General features: G+C 61.0%; 1 protein-coding gene and 1 long non-coding RNA gene across 3 annotated transcripts; one reads left to right on the top strand and one right to left on the bottom strand.

Moving 5' to 3' along the window:
• The first annotated feature begins 4761 nt into the window (after positions 1-4761).
• Positions 4762-9718, top strand: ABHD17A (abhydrolase domain containing 17A, depalmitoylase). The gene is made up of 4 exons (XM_063160843.1): positions 4762-5245; positions 6536-6730; positions 7756-7935; positions 8799-9718. The coding sequence occupies exons 1-4, from the start codon at positions 4941-4943 to the stop codon at positions 9022-9024; spliced, it is 906 nt and encodes a 301-aa protein (XP_063016913.1). The 5' UTR covers positions 4762-4940; the 3' UTR covers positions 9025-9718.
• Positions 9719-10661: 943 nt separating this feature from the next.
• LOC134420639 (uncharacterized) lies at positions 10662-18401 on the bottom strand. Of its 2 annotated transcripts, none has more exons than XR_010028402.1 (3): positions 17937-18401; positions 17669-17809; positions 10662-11106 (listed from the first exon to the last, which is right to left on the bottom strand). It is a non-coding gene; the product is annotated as an uncharacterized LOC134420639 (long non-coding RNA). The 2 variants fall into 2 exon arrangements; XR_010028401.1 differs by lacking the exon at positions 10662-11106 and adding an exon at positions 17387-17506.
• Positions 18402-18552: the final 151 nt, after the last annotated feature.

Here is an 18552-nt window from a genome sequence, read left to right as displayed (position 1 = left end):
CAGTTTACCTGTGGATGATCACTGGCAGTACCTGGAGCTGGCTGGGGATCAGACCTGCACCCCCACATCTCAAATCCACCAGGGGCTGGGCTGGGTGATCCCCAGAGGTCACTGCAACCCTGACAAGTCTGGATGAGCAGGAAGCCCTGGCTGGGTTTCAGGGGCTCTGAGGTTCTCCTGGGTTCCCTCTTGTGTGCTGTCACCCCTTGGGGCAGGAAAGGGAGTTTGGGACAGCAAAGCCTCCCCTTCCCCATATCCACGTGGGGCATTTGGGCTGTGTGTGGCACCAGGACTGACCTCAGCAAGGCTTGGCTTGGTGGCATCTCTGTGGGGAGACACACGGGAAATGGGGGAGGATGGCCAGGAGGGAGGGCCTGGATGAAGGCAGAGCTCCGAGGGCCTGGTGGGCACAGCAGAGCCCCCTGTCCCCATTGCTGTCCCGAGGCATCAGAACCTCCTCCAGCCCCTCTGCCGAGGGACAGATCAGATCCTGATCGGGTTTCAGGGTGATTCAGAGCAGGGGAGTGACCGATCCACCTGCAGGCCCTGCTGCCACCCAGAGGGACCCTGAGGGGCTGGGTGGGGGCAAACCTGGGGGGGTCAACAAGGGCAAGTGTAGAGTCCTTGTAGACCCCCCAGGGGCCAGCACGGGCTGGGGGTGACCCATGGAGAGCAGCTCTGCAGAGAGGAACCTGGGGGTGCTGGGGGGTGGCAAACTGTCCCTGAGCCAGCAGAGTGTCCTGGGGACACTGGGACCCTGCCCCTCTGCTTGGGGGGCACATCTGGGGTGCTCTGGCCAGTTCTGGGACAAGAAGGACAAGGAGCTACAGTGGAGGCTACAGAGATGATTTGGGGTCTGGAGCTTCTCTCTGATGAGGAGAGACCACGGGAGCCGGGCTTGGTTCATCCAGAAAAGACAGAGAGTGTTGGATGTTTGGTTTTTTTAAAAAGACTATAAAATAAGACAGTTTAAAGTCACAAAACTCCGAAGTTACATTTGGGAGTATAACAATATGGAGAACAGGCAGGTTTACATCGATCCAAAGCAACCCCAGCTGCAGAGCAGTGCCAAGCAGCCCGTGCCTGGAGTGCAGCTGCCTTTGGGATGTCGCAGTGCTGATCAGAATGTCCGAGTGCCGCTGAACTCCTCCACTCGCTGCTCGCGGGTTTGCGGCGCTTTCTTCAGGATCCCCTCATTGGCCGCTTCTCCTGCATCTTCTCCAAGGCCATCTGAGCCAGTGTGCGCGTGTCCAGCCGTCCTCCTCCTCCTCCTCGTCCTCATCCTCCTCCTCATCCTCCTCCTCGTCATCCTCGTCCTCCTCCTGGTCCTCGTCCTCCTTGTCATCCTCATCCTCGTCATCCTCCTCCTCCTCGTCCTCCTCATCCTCCTCCTCATCATCCTCGTCCTCCTCCTCCTGGTCCTCGTCCTCCTTGTCATCCTCCTCGTCGTCATCCTCCTCTTCCTCATCCTCGTCCTCATCCTCCTTGTCTTCCTCCTCCTCCTGGTCCTTGTCCTCCTTGTCATCCTCGTCCTCCTCATCCTCCTCATCCTCCTCATCCTCGTCCTCCTCCTCATCCTCCTGGTCCTCATCCTCCTCATCCTCCTCCTCATCGTCGTCCTCCTCATCCTTGTCCTCCTCCTCGTCCTCATCCTCCTCGTCCTCCTCATCCTCATCCTCCTCCTCATCGTTGTCCTTCTCCTCGTCCTCCTTATCCTCGTCCTCTTCCTCCTCCTCCTCCTGGTCCTCGTCCTCCTCATCTTCCTCGTCCTCTTCCTCATCCTCCTCGTCTTCCTCATCCTCCTCCTTGTCATCCTCTTCCTCATCCTCCTCGTCCTCCATGTCCTCTTCCTCGTCCTCATCCTCCTCCTCCTCTTCCTCCTCCTCCTGGTCCTCATCCTCCTGATCCTCATCCTCCTCCTCCTCCTCGTCATCCTCATCCTCCTCTTCCTCGTGCTCATCCTCCTCCTCGTTGTCCTCCTCATCGTCCTCCTCCTCCTCCTCGTCCTCCACCTGGTCCTCCTCCTCCTCGCTGCCCATGATCTGCTCCGGCATCGGGGCTTTCTCTTTCGCCTCCTTCTCCCACCTGCCGGCCCCCAGGGCTCCCCCGCTGCCCTTCATCCGCAGGGGACCGCACTCCATGACTTCTTTGCAAACTTCTCAGTTTTTGTCAAAATTTATACAGTCCCAAACCCATAGAAATCCATCGGTTTAATGTTCATTGGTCCCGAGTTGCGCAGTTCTTAGTATTTGGTTTCCTATTGGATACGGATTTCCTTGCCTCTGATGTTAATTAGGTCTTCACTCCTAATTTGGGGTAGATGTTCGCTGATGTTTCGCCCTTGATGGCCCTTATCTCTCGTGTATCTCTCGGCCCCTGTGATGCCGATCTCATTGTTCCTGGTGGAGCAATGCTTTGGAGGGAAACTGCCGTTCCCTTCCCCCGGGGCAAAGGCGAACAAACGTGGCTAAAGTTAAGAAATAAAAATTTTAAACTTGGTATATTGTCCAACAAGAGGAGATCTCACCAATCCACCTAAATATCTCCAACGTGAGTGCCAGACCCCTTCCAGTGGTGCAATGGCCATAAATTAAATTAAACCACAAGTTCCACCTCAACGTGAGGAAAAGCTTTTTTACACTGCGGGTGGCAGAGCACTGAGCAGCCGCCCAGGGAGGTGGTGGAGTCTCCCTCTCCGGAGACATTCCACGTGCTCCAGGTGGCCAAGGCCGGCCTGGATGATCTCCGGGTCCCTTTTGGGGTCTATTTGGGATTTTGGGATCCATTTGGGATTTTGGGCTCCAGGGGCCGAGCAGAGGCCGCGCCGCCTCCCCGCCATGAAGCGGCCGCGCTGTTCCCATGGCAACGGGCGCGCGACGATGGCGTCACTTCCGGCCGGGGCGGGGCCAGCGCCGCCCCCGCCTGGGAGGCCGCAACGGCCGCGGGGCCTCGGGCAGCGGCGAGCGGGGCCGGGAGGATGAGCAGGTACCGGGTGGGGACGGCCTCACGGGCCGGGGACCGGCACACGGGCCGGGGGAGGCCTGCGGGGAGCGGGGCCCGGCGGTGAGGCGGTCACGGTGTATTGGTGGGGGTCCCCAGCGCGGTCAGAGGGAGGGGAGGCCCCGGCACGCGGGGGAGGCCGCGCTGGTCGGTGAGGAGGGGACGCAGTGGTCAGTGTGGGGGGGCACAGTGGGGGGGACGCAGTGGTCAGTGTGGGGGGGGGGTTACAGTGGTCAGTGAGGGGAGGACAGAGTGGTCAGTGTCGGGGGGAGACAGTGGTCAATGAGGGGTGGGCAGAGTGGTCAGTGATGGGGGCATACACTGGCCAGTGAAGGGGGGGACGCAGTGGTCGGTGAGGGGGAGATACGCTCAGTGATGGGGGATGCAGTGGTCAGTGTCGGTTTGGGGCGGTCGGTGAGGGTGCAGGACCCCCCCAGCGGGCAGGGGAGGGGAGAGGCCGGGCAGGGTGAGCCCCCCCAGCAGGCGGGAGAGGCTCCGGTGGGCAGCGTGAGGGCAGGGGCAGTGGGGGCGCACGGGGACCCCCTCAATAGTCAGGGGGGGTCTCGAGGAGGTCACTGGGGGGATCGGGTCCTGTGGGGCTGTGGGGGACACGCACTCAGTGATCGGGGAAGGGTCCCACTGTTCAGGCGTCCCCCAGTGATCAGAGAGGAGATTGGGGCCAACAGCAGTCGGGGGATCAGTGGGGGGGGGTCTCCATGCTTGTCTGCACAATGGACAGCGAGGGGGAGAACTCAGTGCTGGGGAGGGGGAAAGGGTCAGTGCTGGGGGGAGGCCAGCAGCGGGCAATGGAAGGAAACGTGTTTGCAGTCAGGGTGGGGGTCCCACAGCCCGGTCAGGGTGTGCGGGGTGAGGGTCCCAGAACCCGTGCCGGGTGAGGGTCCCGTTTCTGCTAGGGTAGGGGGAAGCCCCAGCAGTCCGTGGTGGGGGCCCCACAGAGGTCAGTACAGCAGAGATCCCCCCTCGGTGGGTGTGGGGTCGGTGTGTGTGCGGTGGGTCGGGGCAGGGGCCGGGCAGGGCTGGCCACCCACGGCGGGCTGTCCCCAGCTGGTGCCTGGCTTTGTCCCAGCGTGTGCGGGACACACGGCACGAGTGTGACACGCGGTGTGAGTGCCCGTAGTGCCACCGGACACCCCTTCCTGCCCCGGGAGTGCCAGCCCCGGCAGGGACACGGCGGCCACGTGCCCGGTGTCACACCGGCCTGGCCCTGCTGTGGGTGGGCACGGGGCTCCCACCGGGGCGCGGGGCATCCCTTCACTCCCGGTATTTTGGCTCATTTCAGTGCCAAATCCCAGCCTCGGTGCCATATCCCTCTTCCACCCTTTCCTCCCCTTTCCCAGGCCTTCGGAAGCAGATGGAGCGAATTCCTCGGGGTGTGGGCTGGTTTGACATTCCTCAGCTCAAGCCTATGCCCAAACTTGCAGAAAATAGTTGCCTTTTTTTTTTTTTTTCCTTTCTTTTTTTCTTCCTCTTCCCCCCTTCCTCTCCCCTTTCCCCTTTTTCCTCGGGATTCGGCACTCCCGAGCGCCTGGGTGGCCCCGGGGGAGCGGCGTCCTTTGTCCCACCAGCCGTGTGGCTGCCGTGGGGGTGGCGTGTGTGGGATGCGCGCTCGTCCTCGCCCCCTCCGCGTGGGCTGCCGAGTGTGGCAGGAGCTCGGATTGCAGGGAGGGAACGCGGGGGGACACGTGTGGTCACGGAGGGGACACAGAGCCCTCAGATCCCCCGCCCTGCCCGCAGGCCCCCGCAGCCGCCGGACGGACAGATGGACACGGCAGCCCCGGCCCGCGCTGCTCGGCCGGCGCCAGCCGTGCCCAGGGCCAGCTGAGGACGGGGCGTCTCCGGGCCGGGCGTCGTTGCCGGCCTCTGTGGGATCGGGATCCTCCCTCGCTCCGGGCGCGGCCGCCTCCCCTCCCGCCTCAGCCATGAACGGGCTGTCGATCAGCCAACTGTGCTGCCTCTTCTGCTGCCCGCCCTGCCCCAGCCGCATCGCGGCCAAGCTGGCCTTCCTGCCCCCGGAGCCCACCTACGCCATGGTGCCCGAGCCCGAGCCCGTGGGCAGCACCGGCTCCCTGCGCGGCGCCGCGGGCCGCTGGAAGCTGCACCTGAAGGACAGGGCGGATTTCCAGTACTCCCAGCGGGAGCTGGACAACATCGAGGTGTTCGTCACCAAGAGCAGCCGGGGTAACCGCGTCGGCTGCATGTACGTCCGCTGCGTGCCCGGCGCCAGGTGAGTCACGGCGGGTGTGCCGGCTGGGGCTCTGCTGGGCTGCCCCGGGGCTGCCCTGGGGGCTCCTGGCCCCTCTTCCCCCTGGCTGGAGGAGCTGGCCCTGCCTGGCCCTGCCCCGGGCTTTTGGAGGCTCCAATGGCACAGGTGAGCTGCGCTCCCAGGACCGGTCTGGCCGCCCTGGCAGTGGGGTTAAAGCAGGAGCAGAGGCAAAGCTGAGGCTGTGGAGTGTGGGGATTCCCCAGGCTGTCTCACAGGCCCCTGTGTCATGGCAGTGATGCAATGCTCCAGGTATTTGCACGGAGCTTGGGGGCACCAGGATGGCTGCACCAGCTGCTTCTCCCCATGGTGACCATGTGCCAGCCAGGAGAGCCTGGCTCAGTCAAATTCACAGGGACATTTGATTCCTCAAGGAACAGAGTGATGGAAGTGAAAGCCAGGAGGGGTTTGGTCACTCCCATGGGTCTGAACTGGCACCTTGGAGTGTGAGATGGAGACGCCCTCCTGCTGCCAGGAGGGTACTTGGCTGCTGCTCCCTGAGCAGTGACATAATTTGGGGGTTCAGGTGCAGAGGGTGGCCATGTCACCCCAGCTGACCCCTTTCCTATGTCCTCCCAGCGACAACAGGTCCTCAAGGAGCAGCATCCCAGACTGCAGGGGAGAACCTGGGCCGGGGGGAACCAGGCCTGCCAAACCTGGGGTATCAGGTGCTGCTGGCTGTCTGACCTCCCCCAGCTCATCCTGTCACTGACTCCATCTGGGGCTCCCTGGGCATCCAGGTCAGGATTGGAGGCTCAGCCTGGCCACAGACCCCTCAGACCAGCTGCAGGGGCTCAGCAGGGAGTGAGTCCTGCTCCCTCCCTCTGGCAGAAGGGAGCCAAGCTCTCATCAGTCTGCTATTAGTGTTAATTTTTATGATTAACATTGTTTTTCCCCTTATGGTGGAAATTTCTTGTGCCTTGTCACTCCCACAATTCACTTCTCTCTCAGCATCTGGTGTCTTGCCAGGCTCAGGAGAGAAAAAACCCGCTGTCAGAATTCTTACTTGAAATCCCCATTGGGCAAACGGCCCCAAATCCTGAGCTTTTTACCAAAAATAGACTCAAAAACTTCAACAGAATCATCAAGCTGCCTGTTCCTGCTGGGAGTGAGCCCCTGGCTCTGTCAGGGAAGGGTCTGGGGGTGTCATAAGGAGCTCCCTTGGTGGCTGGAGGGGTGTTGGCCCTTTGTGTGCAGGGTTTGCTTGCTGGAGCTCCAGCAGAGCCCAGATTAACATTCCATACCCACATCCAGGTACACTGTGCTCTTCTCCCACGGCAACGCCGTGGACCTGGGGCAGATGAGCAGCTTCTACATCGGGCTGGGCACGCGCATCAACTGCAACATCTTCTCCTACGACTACTCCGGCTACGGCGTGAGCACGGGCCGGCCCTCGGAGCGCAACCTCTACTCCGACATCGACGCCGCCTGGCAGGCGCTGCGCACGCGGTGAGCGGGCACGGCGTGGAAACCCCGCAGGAAAAGCCTGGGCTCAGCAGCCTGCAAAACAGGAAACACCCAGGAGGGCAACCCTGGGCTGCTGGGGACAGGAAGGGGTGGCTGGAAAACTGTAGAGGGAGCAGCTGGGGGATTCAAGGGGCAGGGATGCTGCGGGGCATGACCTTGGCACAAGCTGTGCTTCCTGTGTCACTGTGCCGGGCTCGGCTCTGGTTCCTCTGGCAGGCTTGGGATGCAGCCCCATGCCAGGCTCAGCTCTGATTCCCCTGCCAGGTTTGGGATGCAGCCCCATGCCAGGCTCAGCTCTGGTTCCTATGCCAGGCTTGAGGTGCAGCCCCATGCCAGGCTCAGCTCTGGTTCTCCTGCCAGGTTTGGGGTGCAGCCCTGTGCCAGGCTCACCTCTGGTTCCCCTGCCAGGCTTGAGGTGCAACCCCATGCCAGGCTCAGCTCTGGTTCCTATGCCAGGCTTGGGGTGCAGCCCCATGCCAGGCTCAGCTCTAGTTCCCATGCCAGGTTTGGGGTGCAGCCCTGTGCCAGGCTCAGCTCTGGTTCTTCTGCCAGGTTCAGCTCTAGTTCCCATGCCAGGCTCAGCTCTGGTTCTCCTGCCAGGCTTGGGGAGCAGCCCCATGCCAGGCTCAGCTCTGGTTTCCATGCCAGGCCTGGGGTGCAGCCCCATGCCAGGCTCTGCCTCTTCTTCCTCAGGCCTGGTTCATGGTGTGATCCAGAGCTGGGGCTGCCCCACTGGCTGCAGTCCAGGCTCTGAACACCCTGTAACTCTGACCTGGTGAGGGAAAGCTTTGACATCCCCCAGATCTCAGCTGGCAGCTCAGCCCTGGCTGCTCCCTGGTCCTTTGGGGGCTCAGGGAGCTGCTCTGGGCCCAGTCATGAGGAGCTGGGGAGGATCAGGGGGCCAGACAGACCCCAGACCTGCCGGAAGCTTTGTGGGTGCAGTGACCAGCACAGAGTAACCCCTGAGCTGCCTCTGCCTGCCCACTGAGCTGCCCTGTCCCACGCAGGTACGGGATCAGCCCGGAGAACATCATTTTGTACGGACAGAGCATCGGCACCGTGCCCACGGTTGACCTGGCCTCGCGCTACGAGTGCGCGGCCATCGTGCTGCACTCCCCGCTCACCTCCGGCATGCGCGTCGCCTTCCCCGACACCAAGAAGACCTACTGGTTCGATGCCTTCCCCAAGTGAGTGCCCTGGGCAGGGGGCATGGGGGGTTGGAGGGGCAGTGCCCAGAGCAGCTCTGCTCACAGCCAGGGGACCGTTTTTTGTGATAGGTTTAAATATCCCCTTTCGGCATCTTCTTGCCCTGTATTTGGGGCCCTCTGGGAGTTGTAGCCCTGCCTGGGGTCCCTGTGCCCCCTCCTGAGTTGTAGCCCTGCCTGGGGTCACTGTGCCCCCTCCCCGTGCCATGTGTGCACCCCACTCCCCTGTGCCATCACCCCCTGGTCACCCCATCCCAGTGGCTTTGCCCACCAGCTTTGGGGCTGTGCCGCTGGCCCCTGGCAGGTGTCACAAGCCCTGGGTGTCCCTGGGACCCCTCTGTCCCCCAAGAGTAATTCCTTGGGGATTTTCCTGCTCTTCAGATTTCAGGAGGGGTGCTGAGAGGCTGAGCTTTTCCTTTGCCTCTCCCTTGCAGCCAGGCCCGTGGGGCCCAAGGGACAGTCCCTGAGCCGGAAGCTGTGGCTGGAGCCACCAGCCCACGCTCTGCATCCTGGTGGCCTCACGTGGCCTTTGCGATGGGCTGGGACCTGTGCTTCCCTTCCTCAGAGCTCAGCAGGGCAGGGCTGTCCTGCTGCAGTTCCCATCAGCCCTGCTGAGGTCCCACGGGGATGTTGTCACTGCTGTCTGCTCCTTGTCTGTCACACTGGGGCAGATCTTTTCCTTGGCAGAAGCTCTGTGTCCCTCCCTGTCCCTGTGCTCTGCCACGATCAAAGAGAATTTCCTGGTCCCTGTCCCAGGGGATGTTTTGGGGGCAGGAGGAGTGGAAATGTCTCATTCCCTGTGCTCACCCCCTCTCTCCTCTCTCCCCCATCCACCTTTTTGACAGCATCGAGAAGATCTCCAAAATCACCTCTCCTGTGCTCATCATCCACGGTACAGAGGACGAAGTCATCGACTTCTCGCACGGCCTGGCGCTGTTTGAGCGCTGCCCCAAGGCCGTGGAGCCGCTGTGGGTGGACGGGGCAGGGCACAATGACATTGAACTCTACAGCCAGTACCTCGAGCGCCTTCGGAAATTCATCTCCCAGGAGCTGGCCAGCCAACGCAACTAGCCAGGGCCACAGGCAGGGGGGTTCTGCTTGTTTCTCCAGTTCTCCCAGTAGCTCTCCCCAGTCCCTGCTGCTGGAGCTGTAATGAGTTTGCTCAGCCTCGGCTCCAGGCTCAGGAGAGGGCAGGAGGCCCTGCAATGGACAGTGTTTGCTCTCAGATGTGAGCACAGCTCTCCTCCCTGCTGGTGCCAGCCTGGCGCTGCTGGCACCCCCGGCCCGGCTGGCCAGAGACGGCAGCTCCCTCCTTGCCCCTCCCCAGAGACATGAGCCCACCCTCCGGGGGTGGATCCTTGGCTTCAGACACGTCCTCGTCCCCTCTCCCAAACCGGCGACGTCCCGAGTCCCTCCCGGCCGCTCTGCTGCTCTGACCATAGCAATAAGGCGAGTTGGAGAGGGGCTGGGCCGGCCCCTCGCGGTGTCCCCGTGCCTGGGACACGGGAGGTGGCAGTTCCTGCTCTCCACGGAGCTTTGCTGGGCCCAGCGCTGGCCGTGCCCGGTGTTCACCCCGGCTGGGGCAGAGCCGTGTCCCCACGGGGACGATGGGGATGCATGGAGGAGGTGCCCCCCTGCCCCACACCTCCTCCAGTCTGGGCTGCTCGGCCTTCCCAGAGCACTCCTGGTGCTCAGGTCACCCCTGGAAACCTCCTCGGGGCATGGGAGGCAGGCAGCAAATAAAGAGCAGAGGTTTAACGTTTCACCTGTGTGTGCCCTTTCCCTGGCTACCCCTGGGGGCTCCTGAGCCAGCCCCAGGCTGTCCAGCCCCTCAGCCTTCCCCCTGTTCAGCAGCTTACCAAGATTGCCCTTGGCCAGGTCCCCAGTGCTTGTCACCCTCCTCTGGGGACTGGGTGACCCCAAGGTGCCAACAGGAGCAGGGAAGATGCCCTTGGCCCCTGGTACCAAAGCTCTTTGTGTCCAGTGGGACTTGGGGACAGCAGGAGCCCATTCCCCCCTCCTGTGTCATTAGGGGGTCCCACAGGTGCAGAGGTGGAGGATGGCCTCAGCCTTCCTGGGGCTGGGTGTGCCACAGGGGAAGGGGGACATCCCCATGTCCTGCTCTGTACCAGGCCAGCACAGCGAGGGTGGACACAGGGTGGTTCTGGGGTCCATGGGATGGTCCTGGGAGAGCAAACCTTACTTTTGACCTGCTCCATGCCCAGTTCTGACCAGAGCTGTGTGGGGACCTCAGTGATTCTGGGGGTGCTCAGGCCGTGGGGGCAGGTGCAGGGGTGTCCCACAGTCCCTCCCACCAGCACACAGGAGATTTGCCCCAGGGAAGGGTAGAGGCTTTGGTTGGTGATTTTTTGGGACAGTGCCTGCTCTTCCACCTCAGGAAGAGCTGCCTATCTGTGTGTTTTCCTGCCCCTGGGACATCCCTGGCCGCAGCCCAAACAGCAAAACACTGCTGAGCCCTTCCCTTCCCCTCCCTGTCCCTGTCCTGTCCCCGACAGAGGCCCTGGGGCCCGCCAGGCTCATGTGAGGAGGGATTTAATCTCCTTAGGGGCTCAGGGGCCAGGCGGGGGGGCTGCTGCACCCCCACGCTCTGAGCACTCCAATGCACCCATTGTTTGGGGCTGGGGGGTCGAGGTGGGGGGCACGGGACCCCCTGCTCCCCACAGATCCCTCTGCCCCCAGGAGCAGAGCAGGAGGGATGAGCCTTCCTTGGTGCTGGGGCTGTGCTGGAGCTGGCAGAGGAGTGGGTGGCTCTGGAGGGGGCCTCACTCATTCCCAGGGGGATTTTGGGGTCCAGGAGCTGCCATGTCTGGCTTCTCCCTGCACAGTCCCCCAGTCCTTCCTTCCCCATCCCCATCCCAGCAGTGGCCAGGTGGTTTAGGAGCCTTGGGCTCACACGTGTGTGGGAAACCAAAGCTGCCCAGCCCAGCTCCCTCTGGCCCCACTGTCCCAGGGCTCCCTAATCCTGGCACAGAGACGTTCTGTGTGCACCCAGGGTATTTTTATCCTCTTACTGCTGCCGTTTCCTGTTGAGCTGCGGATGCTTCAGGCCAGCTCTGCCTCGCCAGCAGGATAGCTCAGAGCTCCTTGGCTTTGGGGGGATGTTGAAGTGGCTCCAGGTTGTTTTTCCTGTGTCTGAGATTAAAATAAAAGCAAAAGGTCAGGAAAGTTCAGCCTGATCCCCAAAGTCCAGAGGGCAGGCTGGGAGTATGGGAGTCCATGGAGATGGGCACTGCTGGGTGCCACCTCCATGGTGGGGAGCCCTGACTGGGATCAGGGTCTGGATCTGGCCCAGGATGAGGCTCCATCCCTACTCAGCAGCTGGAGCAGGGAGGGACAGAGGAGCACTCAGCCCATGAGAGCTGCAGGGGCCTCAGGGGGCATGGGCTGGGGGTCCTGGGCACAGGAACCCCCACCTGGGGTCAGACTGGGCCACGAGCCACTGGGATGGCACTTCTGTCCCCTTTGGGATCACACTTCTGTCCCCTCCTCTGGTGCTGCAGCTTGGGGTGAAGGCAGGACACTTTTTGGGGGACAGGGCTGGACAGTTTTGGTCCCTGGATGGGGACTCTGCAGTGTCCTTTCCTGGAGGGGACAGGCAGAGCCAAGGCCCTGAGTGTCCCCAGAGTCCCTCCTGCAGCCAGAGCAGGCCAGGGTCAGGGCAGGTGTCCCTCTGGCCGGTTTGGAGCCCCCAGCCAGGGGGGCCCAGGGGCCCAGGCTGGGCATGGGGGATGTTGGGTCCGGCCAAGAGGGGTTTAAGTCTCATTTGGGGCATAAATGAGGCTTTTGATGGCCGGGGCCTGCGTGCCACAGTCATGGGACCTTGCTCAGAGGCCGAGCTCAGTCATGGGATCCAGGAAAGTGAATTAAAGCAACTTAAGGAGCTTTTTTCCGAGCTCTGCTCTGGTTTTCCACGTGCTTGTCATATGAACAAAAACGGTATAAAAGGGCAGAGGGGAAGGATCCCTCGGAGGTCGGGCTGGGAGAAGGGGCAGCGTTGGGAGAGGATGCCAGGGTGAGAGAACAGCGCGGTGCTGGCTGAGGTGGAGGGAAGGAGACAGAAAGGACAAGGAGAGGGGGGAATGTGTGGGCTCTGCTGAGTGAGGTGGAGGCCTTAGGGACAGTGGGGACAATGGGGACAGCTGTGGGAGCAGAGCTGGGGGAGCAGAGCTGTGTCCCCCTCCCCGAGCAGCACAGAGCCCGACGAGCCCGAGGCTGCACCGCGACACCGGCGGCACCTCCCTGGTGAGACACGGGCAGGGGGGCAGGGGGGCACCCACGGCCCTGGGGACACCCTGAGAGGGCACCCACAGCCCTGGGGACACCACAACCCTGGGGACACCCTGAGAGGGCACCCACAGCCCTGGGGACATCACAGCCCTGGGGATTCCCAGAACCCTGGGGATACCCACAGCCCTGGGAACACCCTGAGAGGGCACCCACAGCCCTGGGGACATCACAACCCTGGGGACACCCTGAGAGGATACCCAGAGTCCTGGGGACACCCTTGAGAGGGCACCCACAGCCCTGGAGACTCCCAGAACCCTGGGGACATCACAACCCTGAGGGCACCCACAACCTTGAGAGGGCACCCAGAACTCATGAGTGGCACCCAGAATCCAGGGGGGCACCCAGCCCTGCCCTGCTGGCTGGGGCTGGGACAGGGGTGGCAGGTGGTGGTTGTGGTTCATGAAGGTCCCTGAGCTGGGCTGGGACCCTGGGCCTGGGTGGGAATCCATGGGATGGCCCCACCCTGCTCTGCCTGTGCACAGGTGGGCACACAGCACACACGTGTGCATGCACAGGTGTGCACACAGGGGCCCCTGCACACGTGTGCACACGCACAGGAATGTGCACAGCCCTGCTGAGACCTGCACACACGCACAGGAGGTGTCCGCAGACACACAGGGACCTGCACACACACAAACCTGCACATACACAGATGTACACACACACACACACACACACACACACACACACACATGTGCACTCACACACACAGACATATACACAACACGCAGATGTACACTCATCCTCTCACACTCACACAGATATGCACTCAGACACACTCATCCACTCACACTTACACACACACAGATGTGCACACACCCCCTCTGCCCCTCTCCTCACCCTGGGTTCCACAGCAGTCCCTGCACCTCCTCCTGCACCTCCCAAACCACCCCAGGGACCTCAGCCCTGCCAGGGCCGTGCCAGGGACACCCAGGGCTGCTTTCACCTCCTGGAGATGTGGGGCAGCCCCAGAATCTGTAGCTCCCTCTGACCCCCCAGCTCCCCTGGCTCCATGGGAACCCCAGGATGCCATAGGATCCCTCAGCTCCCTGGGATTACCCCAGATCCCCGGGATCCCCCAGCTCCCCAGATCCCCCAACTCCCTGGGATTGCCCAGCTCCCCCGAATTCCCCCAGATCCCTCAACTCCCCAGAATCCCCCCAGCTCCCCACATTCCCCAGCTCCTTGGGATGCCCCAGCTCCCCAGAATCCCCCCAGCTCCCCACATCCCCAGCTCCCCACATCCCCCCCATCTCCTCGGGATCCCCCAACTTCCCAGGATCCCCCAGCTCCCCACATCCTCCACCTCCCCAGAATCCCCCAACTGCCCAGAATCCCCCCAGCTCCCCAGAATCCCCCAACTGCCCAGAATCCCCCCAGCTCCCCAGAATCTCCCAGCTCCCCGGGATCCCCCAGCCCCCCTCGCTGTCCCCTCCCGTCTCTCCTCTGTCCGCAGGAGCTCTCTCAGGAGTGCGGGGCCGGGCCCGCTGCCCCCTGTGAGCTTCCCTTTGTCATCCTATGCCTGAGCGTTCCTGGAGGCTGGGACGGCCAAGGGAGGCCCACGGGCCGCCACAGCCCCGCGGTGACAGCGCCAGGACAGCTCGGCTGGGACCCCGCACCGGGCTGGGACACCCTGCGGGACGGAAATGTTCCTTGGGGGGCCGGTAGCAGCCCCTCGTGGCAAAGCATCCTTGTAGGGGCCAGAGCATCCCCTTAGGGTGAAAATCCCATAGAGGGACCAGAATATCCTGGAGGAGGGGGTGGGAAGCAGCCCCTTGGTGTGCCAGGAGCAGCTATGGGGAGCTGGAGCATCCCCTGGGGAAGGAAAAGCATTCCTTTGGGGTGCCAGAACAACTGTGGGGAGCTGGAGCATCCCCTGGGGAAGGAAAAGCATTCCTTTGGGGTGCCAGAACAACTGTGGGGAGCTGGAGCATCCCCTGGGGAAGGGAGAGCATCCCTTTGGGGTGCCAGAGGAATGTGGGGAGCTGGAAACACCTGTGAGGAGCTGGAACATCCCCTAGGGAAGGGAAAGGATCCTTTTGGGGTGCCAGAAGAACGTGGGGAGCTGGGAACACCCATGGGCGCCTGGAGCATCCCCTGGGGAAGGGAGAGTATCCCTTTGGGGTGCCAGAAGAACTGTGGGGAGCTGGAAACCCCTGTGGGGACATGGAGCATCCCTTTGGGGTGCCAGAAGAACTGTGGGGAGCTCAAAACACCCATGGGGAGCTGGAGCATCCCCTGGGGAAGGGAAAGGATCCTTTTGGGGTGCCAGAAGAACTGTGTGGAGCTGGAAACACCTGTGAGGAGCTGGAGCATCTCCTGGGGAAGGAAAAGGATCCCTTTGGGGTGTCAGAAGAACTGTGGGGTGCTGGAAACACCCATGAGGACCTGGAGCATCCTTTGGGGTGCCAGAAGAACTATGGGGAGCTGGAGCATCCCCTGGGGAAGGGCAAGCATCCTTTTGGGGTGCCAGAAGGATGTGGGGAGCTGGAAACACCTGTGGGGACATGGAGCATCCCTTTGGGGTGCCAGAAGAACTGGGGGGAACTGGAAACATCTGTAGGGAGCTGGAAACACCTGTGAGGAGCTGAAACATTCCCTAGGGAAGGGAAAGGATCCCTTTGGGGGCCCAGAAGAACATGGGGAGCTGAAGCATCTCCTGGGGAAGGGAGAGCATCCCTTTGGGATGCCAGAGGAATGTGGGGAACTGGAAACACCTGTGGGGAGGGGAAAGGATCCCTTTGGGATGCCAGAAGAATGTGGGGAACTGGAAACACCTGTGGGGAGGGGAAAGGATCCCTTTGGGGTGCCAGAAGAACCGTGGGGGGCTGGAGCATCCCTTAGGGGTGGCTGGTACCACGTGGGCTGGGGCTGGGCAGGGGGAGGCAGCAGCCAGGCCATTGCCCAGGGTGTGGATGGCATTGTGGGTTGTCACAGAGAACCCCTGCCTGGGAAGGAGCTCCCATGGGGGACATGACCATGGGGTGTTAAATGTAGGGTGGTACCAGGGTGAGGTGCTGGGAGTGATGTCACCCTCCTGGTGAGCCCATCCCTGGGCAGGTGGGACCCAGGTGAGGATGTCCTGGCAGCTCCTGCTCTCCCAGCTCTGTCCCCTTCTCCAGCTCCACAAACCCCTCTGGCACCTCGTGCTGAGGCTGGAAATGTTCCCATGAGGATTCAGAGAAAATCTCCCCCCTGGGGAGCAGGAACTCGTCCTGGGAGCTCAGATAAGGTGATGCAGAGCAAGGAGCAGGGACTGGGGGTCTCTGGGGGAGGCTCTGCTCACACCAGTGTCTGGTTTCCATTTTTTTGGGTTCTTCTCCCAAAACTCGACCCCCATTCCCCAGCTGGGGTGGGTGGCAGGGCAGGGAGCAGCTGGGGGGGGGGGGCAGGGACCCAGGAGTGACCCCCTGGCAGCCCTGGGGCTGCTCCTGGGCCACCGCTGATCCTGAGTGTGGGGACACCCAGCAAGGATGAGGCCACCCTGGCACCAGGACAGGTCCCTGTGTCCCCCAGCACAGTGTGGTGTGTCCCTATCACTGGGAACAGGTCCCTGTGTCACCCTGTGTCACCCAGCACAGTGTGAGCACAGTGTGGTGTCCCCCTGTCACAGGAGACAGGTCCCTGTGTCACTGTTCCTCAGCACAATGTGTCACCCTGTGTCACCCAGCACAGTGTGGTGTGTCCCTGCCACAGGGGACAGGTCTCTGTGTCACCCAGCATTGTGTGGTGTCCCCTTGTCTCTGGGGACAGGTCCCTGTGTCTCCCTGTGTCCCCTAGCACAGTGTGGTGTCTCTCTGTCACTCTGTGTCACTCAGCACCCTGTGGTGTCCCCCTGTCACAGAGAACAGGTCCCTGTGTCCCCCAGCACAGTGTGATGTCTCCTGTTGCAGGGGACAGGTCACTGTGTCACTGTCACCCAGGACAGTGTGTCCCCCTGTCACAGGGGACAGGTCTCTAGGTCACTGTTCCCCAGCACAGTGTGTCACCCTGTGTCCCCCAGCACAGTGTGGTGTCACTGGGGACAGCTCCCTGTGTCCCCCAGCACAGTGTGGGGTGTCCCTATCACAGGGGACAGGTCCCTGTGTCCCCCAGCACAGTGTGGGGTGTCCCTATCACAGGGGACAGGTCACTGTGTCCCCTAGCACAGTGTGGTGTCACAGGGGACAGCTCCCTGTGTCCCCCAGCACAGTGTGGGGTGTCCCTATCACAGGGGACAGGTCCCTGTGTCCCCCAGCACAGTGTGGGGTGTCCCTATCACAGGGGACAGGTCCCTGTGTCCCCCAGCACAGTGTGGTGTGTCCCTATCACAGGGGACAGCTCCCTGTGTCCCCCCGCAGCAGGAAGGGCAGTGCCAGGGGTGACTCTGCAGTGCCATTGCCCCTGCCTGGCTCTCCTGGGGAGGTGAGGACCAAACCCCTGTGCCCGTGTCCCTGCAGGGTCAGGGACAGCCCCACCCTGTGCTGTACCCCCTTGGCCCAGCTCGTGCCTCCTGCTCTGGAATCAGAGCCTCTGTCTGGGGTCCCCTCACTGTCTGGGGTCCCCTCCCTTCTCTGCAGAGGCTCAGGAGCTCTGAGGTGCTGGGGTGAGGTTTGGGGGTCCCTTGGTCAGTCCAGGACACTGGGGGGGTTCAGGTCCTGGCAGGGCTGGAGGGAATTTGGGGGTGCTGCTTCCAGAGGAGCTGCCTGGGTGTGCACAGGGAGCCTTGGGAGCTTTCCCAGTGCTCCTGACTGGGAGCTGAGTGGGTATCCCAGTTAGCTGAGCTTAGTGAGGAGGCAACAGCAAGAACAGCATCAATTTTGGGAAGGATTTCTGTGTGGGGGCCTCCAGGCCTGGGCAGAAACAAGCATTTTATTTTATTTTATTTTATTTATTACATTTTATTTTTAAATTTTTATTTCTTATTTTATCTTATTTTATTCCTATTTTATTTTATTTTGAATTTATTTTATCTCTTATTTAATTTCTTATTTTAATTTAATTTCATTTCATTTTTATCTTATTTCTTATTTTATTTATTTTATTTTATTTCTTATTTTATTCTATTCTATTTCTTATTTTATCTTATTTCTTCTTTTTGTTTCTTTTATATTTTATTTCATTTCATTTCATTTATACCATTTTCTTTTGCTGGTTTGTGAGTTGAAGAAGCACAGGATGAGAATGATAAAGCAGGGAAATAGCCCATGTATCTGAACTTTTATGTGTGTGTCTTTCTTGAAGCTTCTCTGTTACAGCTGAAGTTCTATAAAATAGATTTAACCACACTATAAAAATGAAACCACTGTGTTTTTGTGGGGGGAAATGAGCCTGCTCTCCCAGGCCTGGTGGGGAGTTCTGGGTGGGGTCTCAGCCCAGCCCTCCCCAGTACCAGGGCAGAGTTTCTGCCCGAGGGAAGGCAGCTTACCTCCTGAGGTTTCCTGTTTTTTAGAAGCTCTTCAGGGATGATTCAGCTTTCACAGGAGCAGCAGCTGCTGGTTCTGCTCCGTGCTGGTTCCTGGGCTCTGCTGGGATGCCATGGGAGCAATGGGCAGGAGGAGGCAGCAGCCTGTGCCAAATTTGGAAAACAAAGTGAAGTTTTTTTCACTTAACACTATTACAAAACACAGCTCTGCAATCTTTCCCTCGTCCCTCCCTTTGGCCAAGGCCAGCTCCTCCTTGTGCACCTTCCTCACCTGCTGCAGGTGGAGTCTCCCTGCTCTGAGCCCCCACCAGGGGCAGTGCCAGGGGATTCCCAGAGGCTGTGGATGCCCCAGTCTGGGTTTAAACAGACAGGTGTGTGCTAAGGAAGGCAGGAGCCTCCCCTGAAATGGGAAATGTAAACCCCCTCCCCCCGAATTGTTACAATTGTGAAATTAAGAGGCTCTCAGGCAAAGATATGGGAATGAGAATAGCAGTTCTTCATTAGGGAATAAAAATAAAATAAAAATTTCAGTAATACAAAACAATTTCCTGAGATGTGAGGGAACCAAAAGGATCATTGAGTCCAACTCCCAGCCCTGCAGATACCAAACAATCCCACCCTGAGCCCCCCTGAGAGCGTTGGCTCTGCATGGTGGCTCTGCAGCCCGGCCGGGCCCGGGGGAACGGGAGCAGCTGAGGCTGGAGCCAGGAGACTGCGGGGAGGCTCCTCGGGGGCTGCAGCTCCTCCCCAGGGCAGGCACAGGGGCAGGGGCTGAGCTCTGCTCTGGCACAGGGACAGGAGCCCAGCAAGGGCTGCAGCTGTGCCAGGCCTTGGCATGGAGCTCAGGGCAAGGTTCTGCCCCCCGAGGCTGCTGGGCACTGCCCAGG

This window comes from Melospiza melodia, chromosome 7 (assembly GCF_035770615.1).
Source record: "Melospiza melodia melodia isolate bMelMel2 chromosome 7, bMelMel2.pri, whole genome shotgun sequence".
Classification (NCBI taxonomy): Eukaryota; Metazoa; Chordata; class Aves; order Passeriformes; family Passerellidae; genus Melospiza; species Melospiza melodia.
The sequence above is the reverse complement of the archived record's forward strand: the minus strand, read 5'-3'. Positions and strand labels throughout refer to the sequence as shown.

Bases quoted from the DNA above. Each gene is read 5' to 3' on its own strand.
- ABHD17A (XM_063160843.1), top strand. From the start codon at position 4,941: ATGAACGGGCTGTCGATCAGCCAACTGTGCTGCCTCTTCTGCTGCCCG. The intron at 5,246-6,535 runs GTGAGTCACGGC...ACCCACATCCAG, and splicing joins CGCTGCGTGCCCGGCGCCAG to GTACACTGTGCTCTTCTCCC. The intron at 7,936-8,798 runs GTGAGTGCCCTG...CCTTTTTGACAG, and splicing joins TGGTTCGATGCCTTCCCCAA to CATCGAGAAGATCTCCAAAA.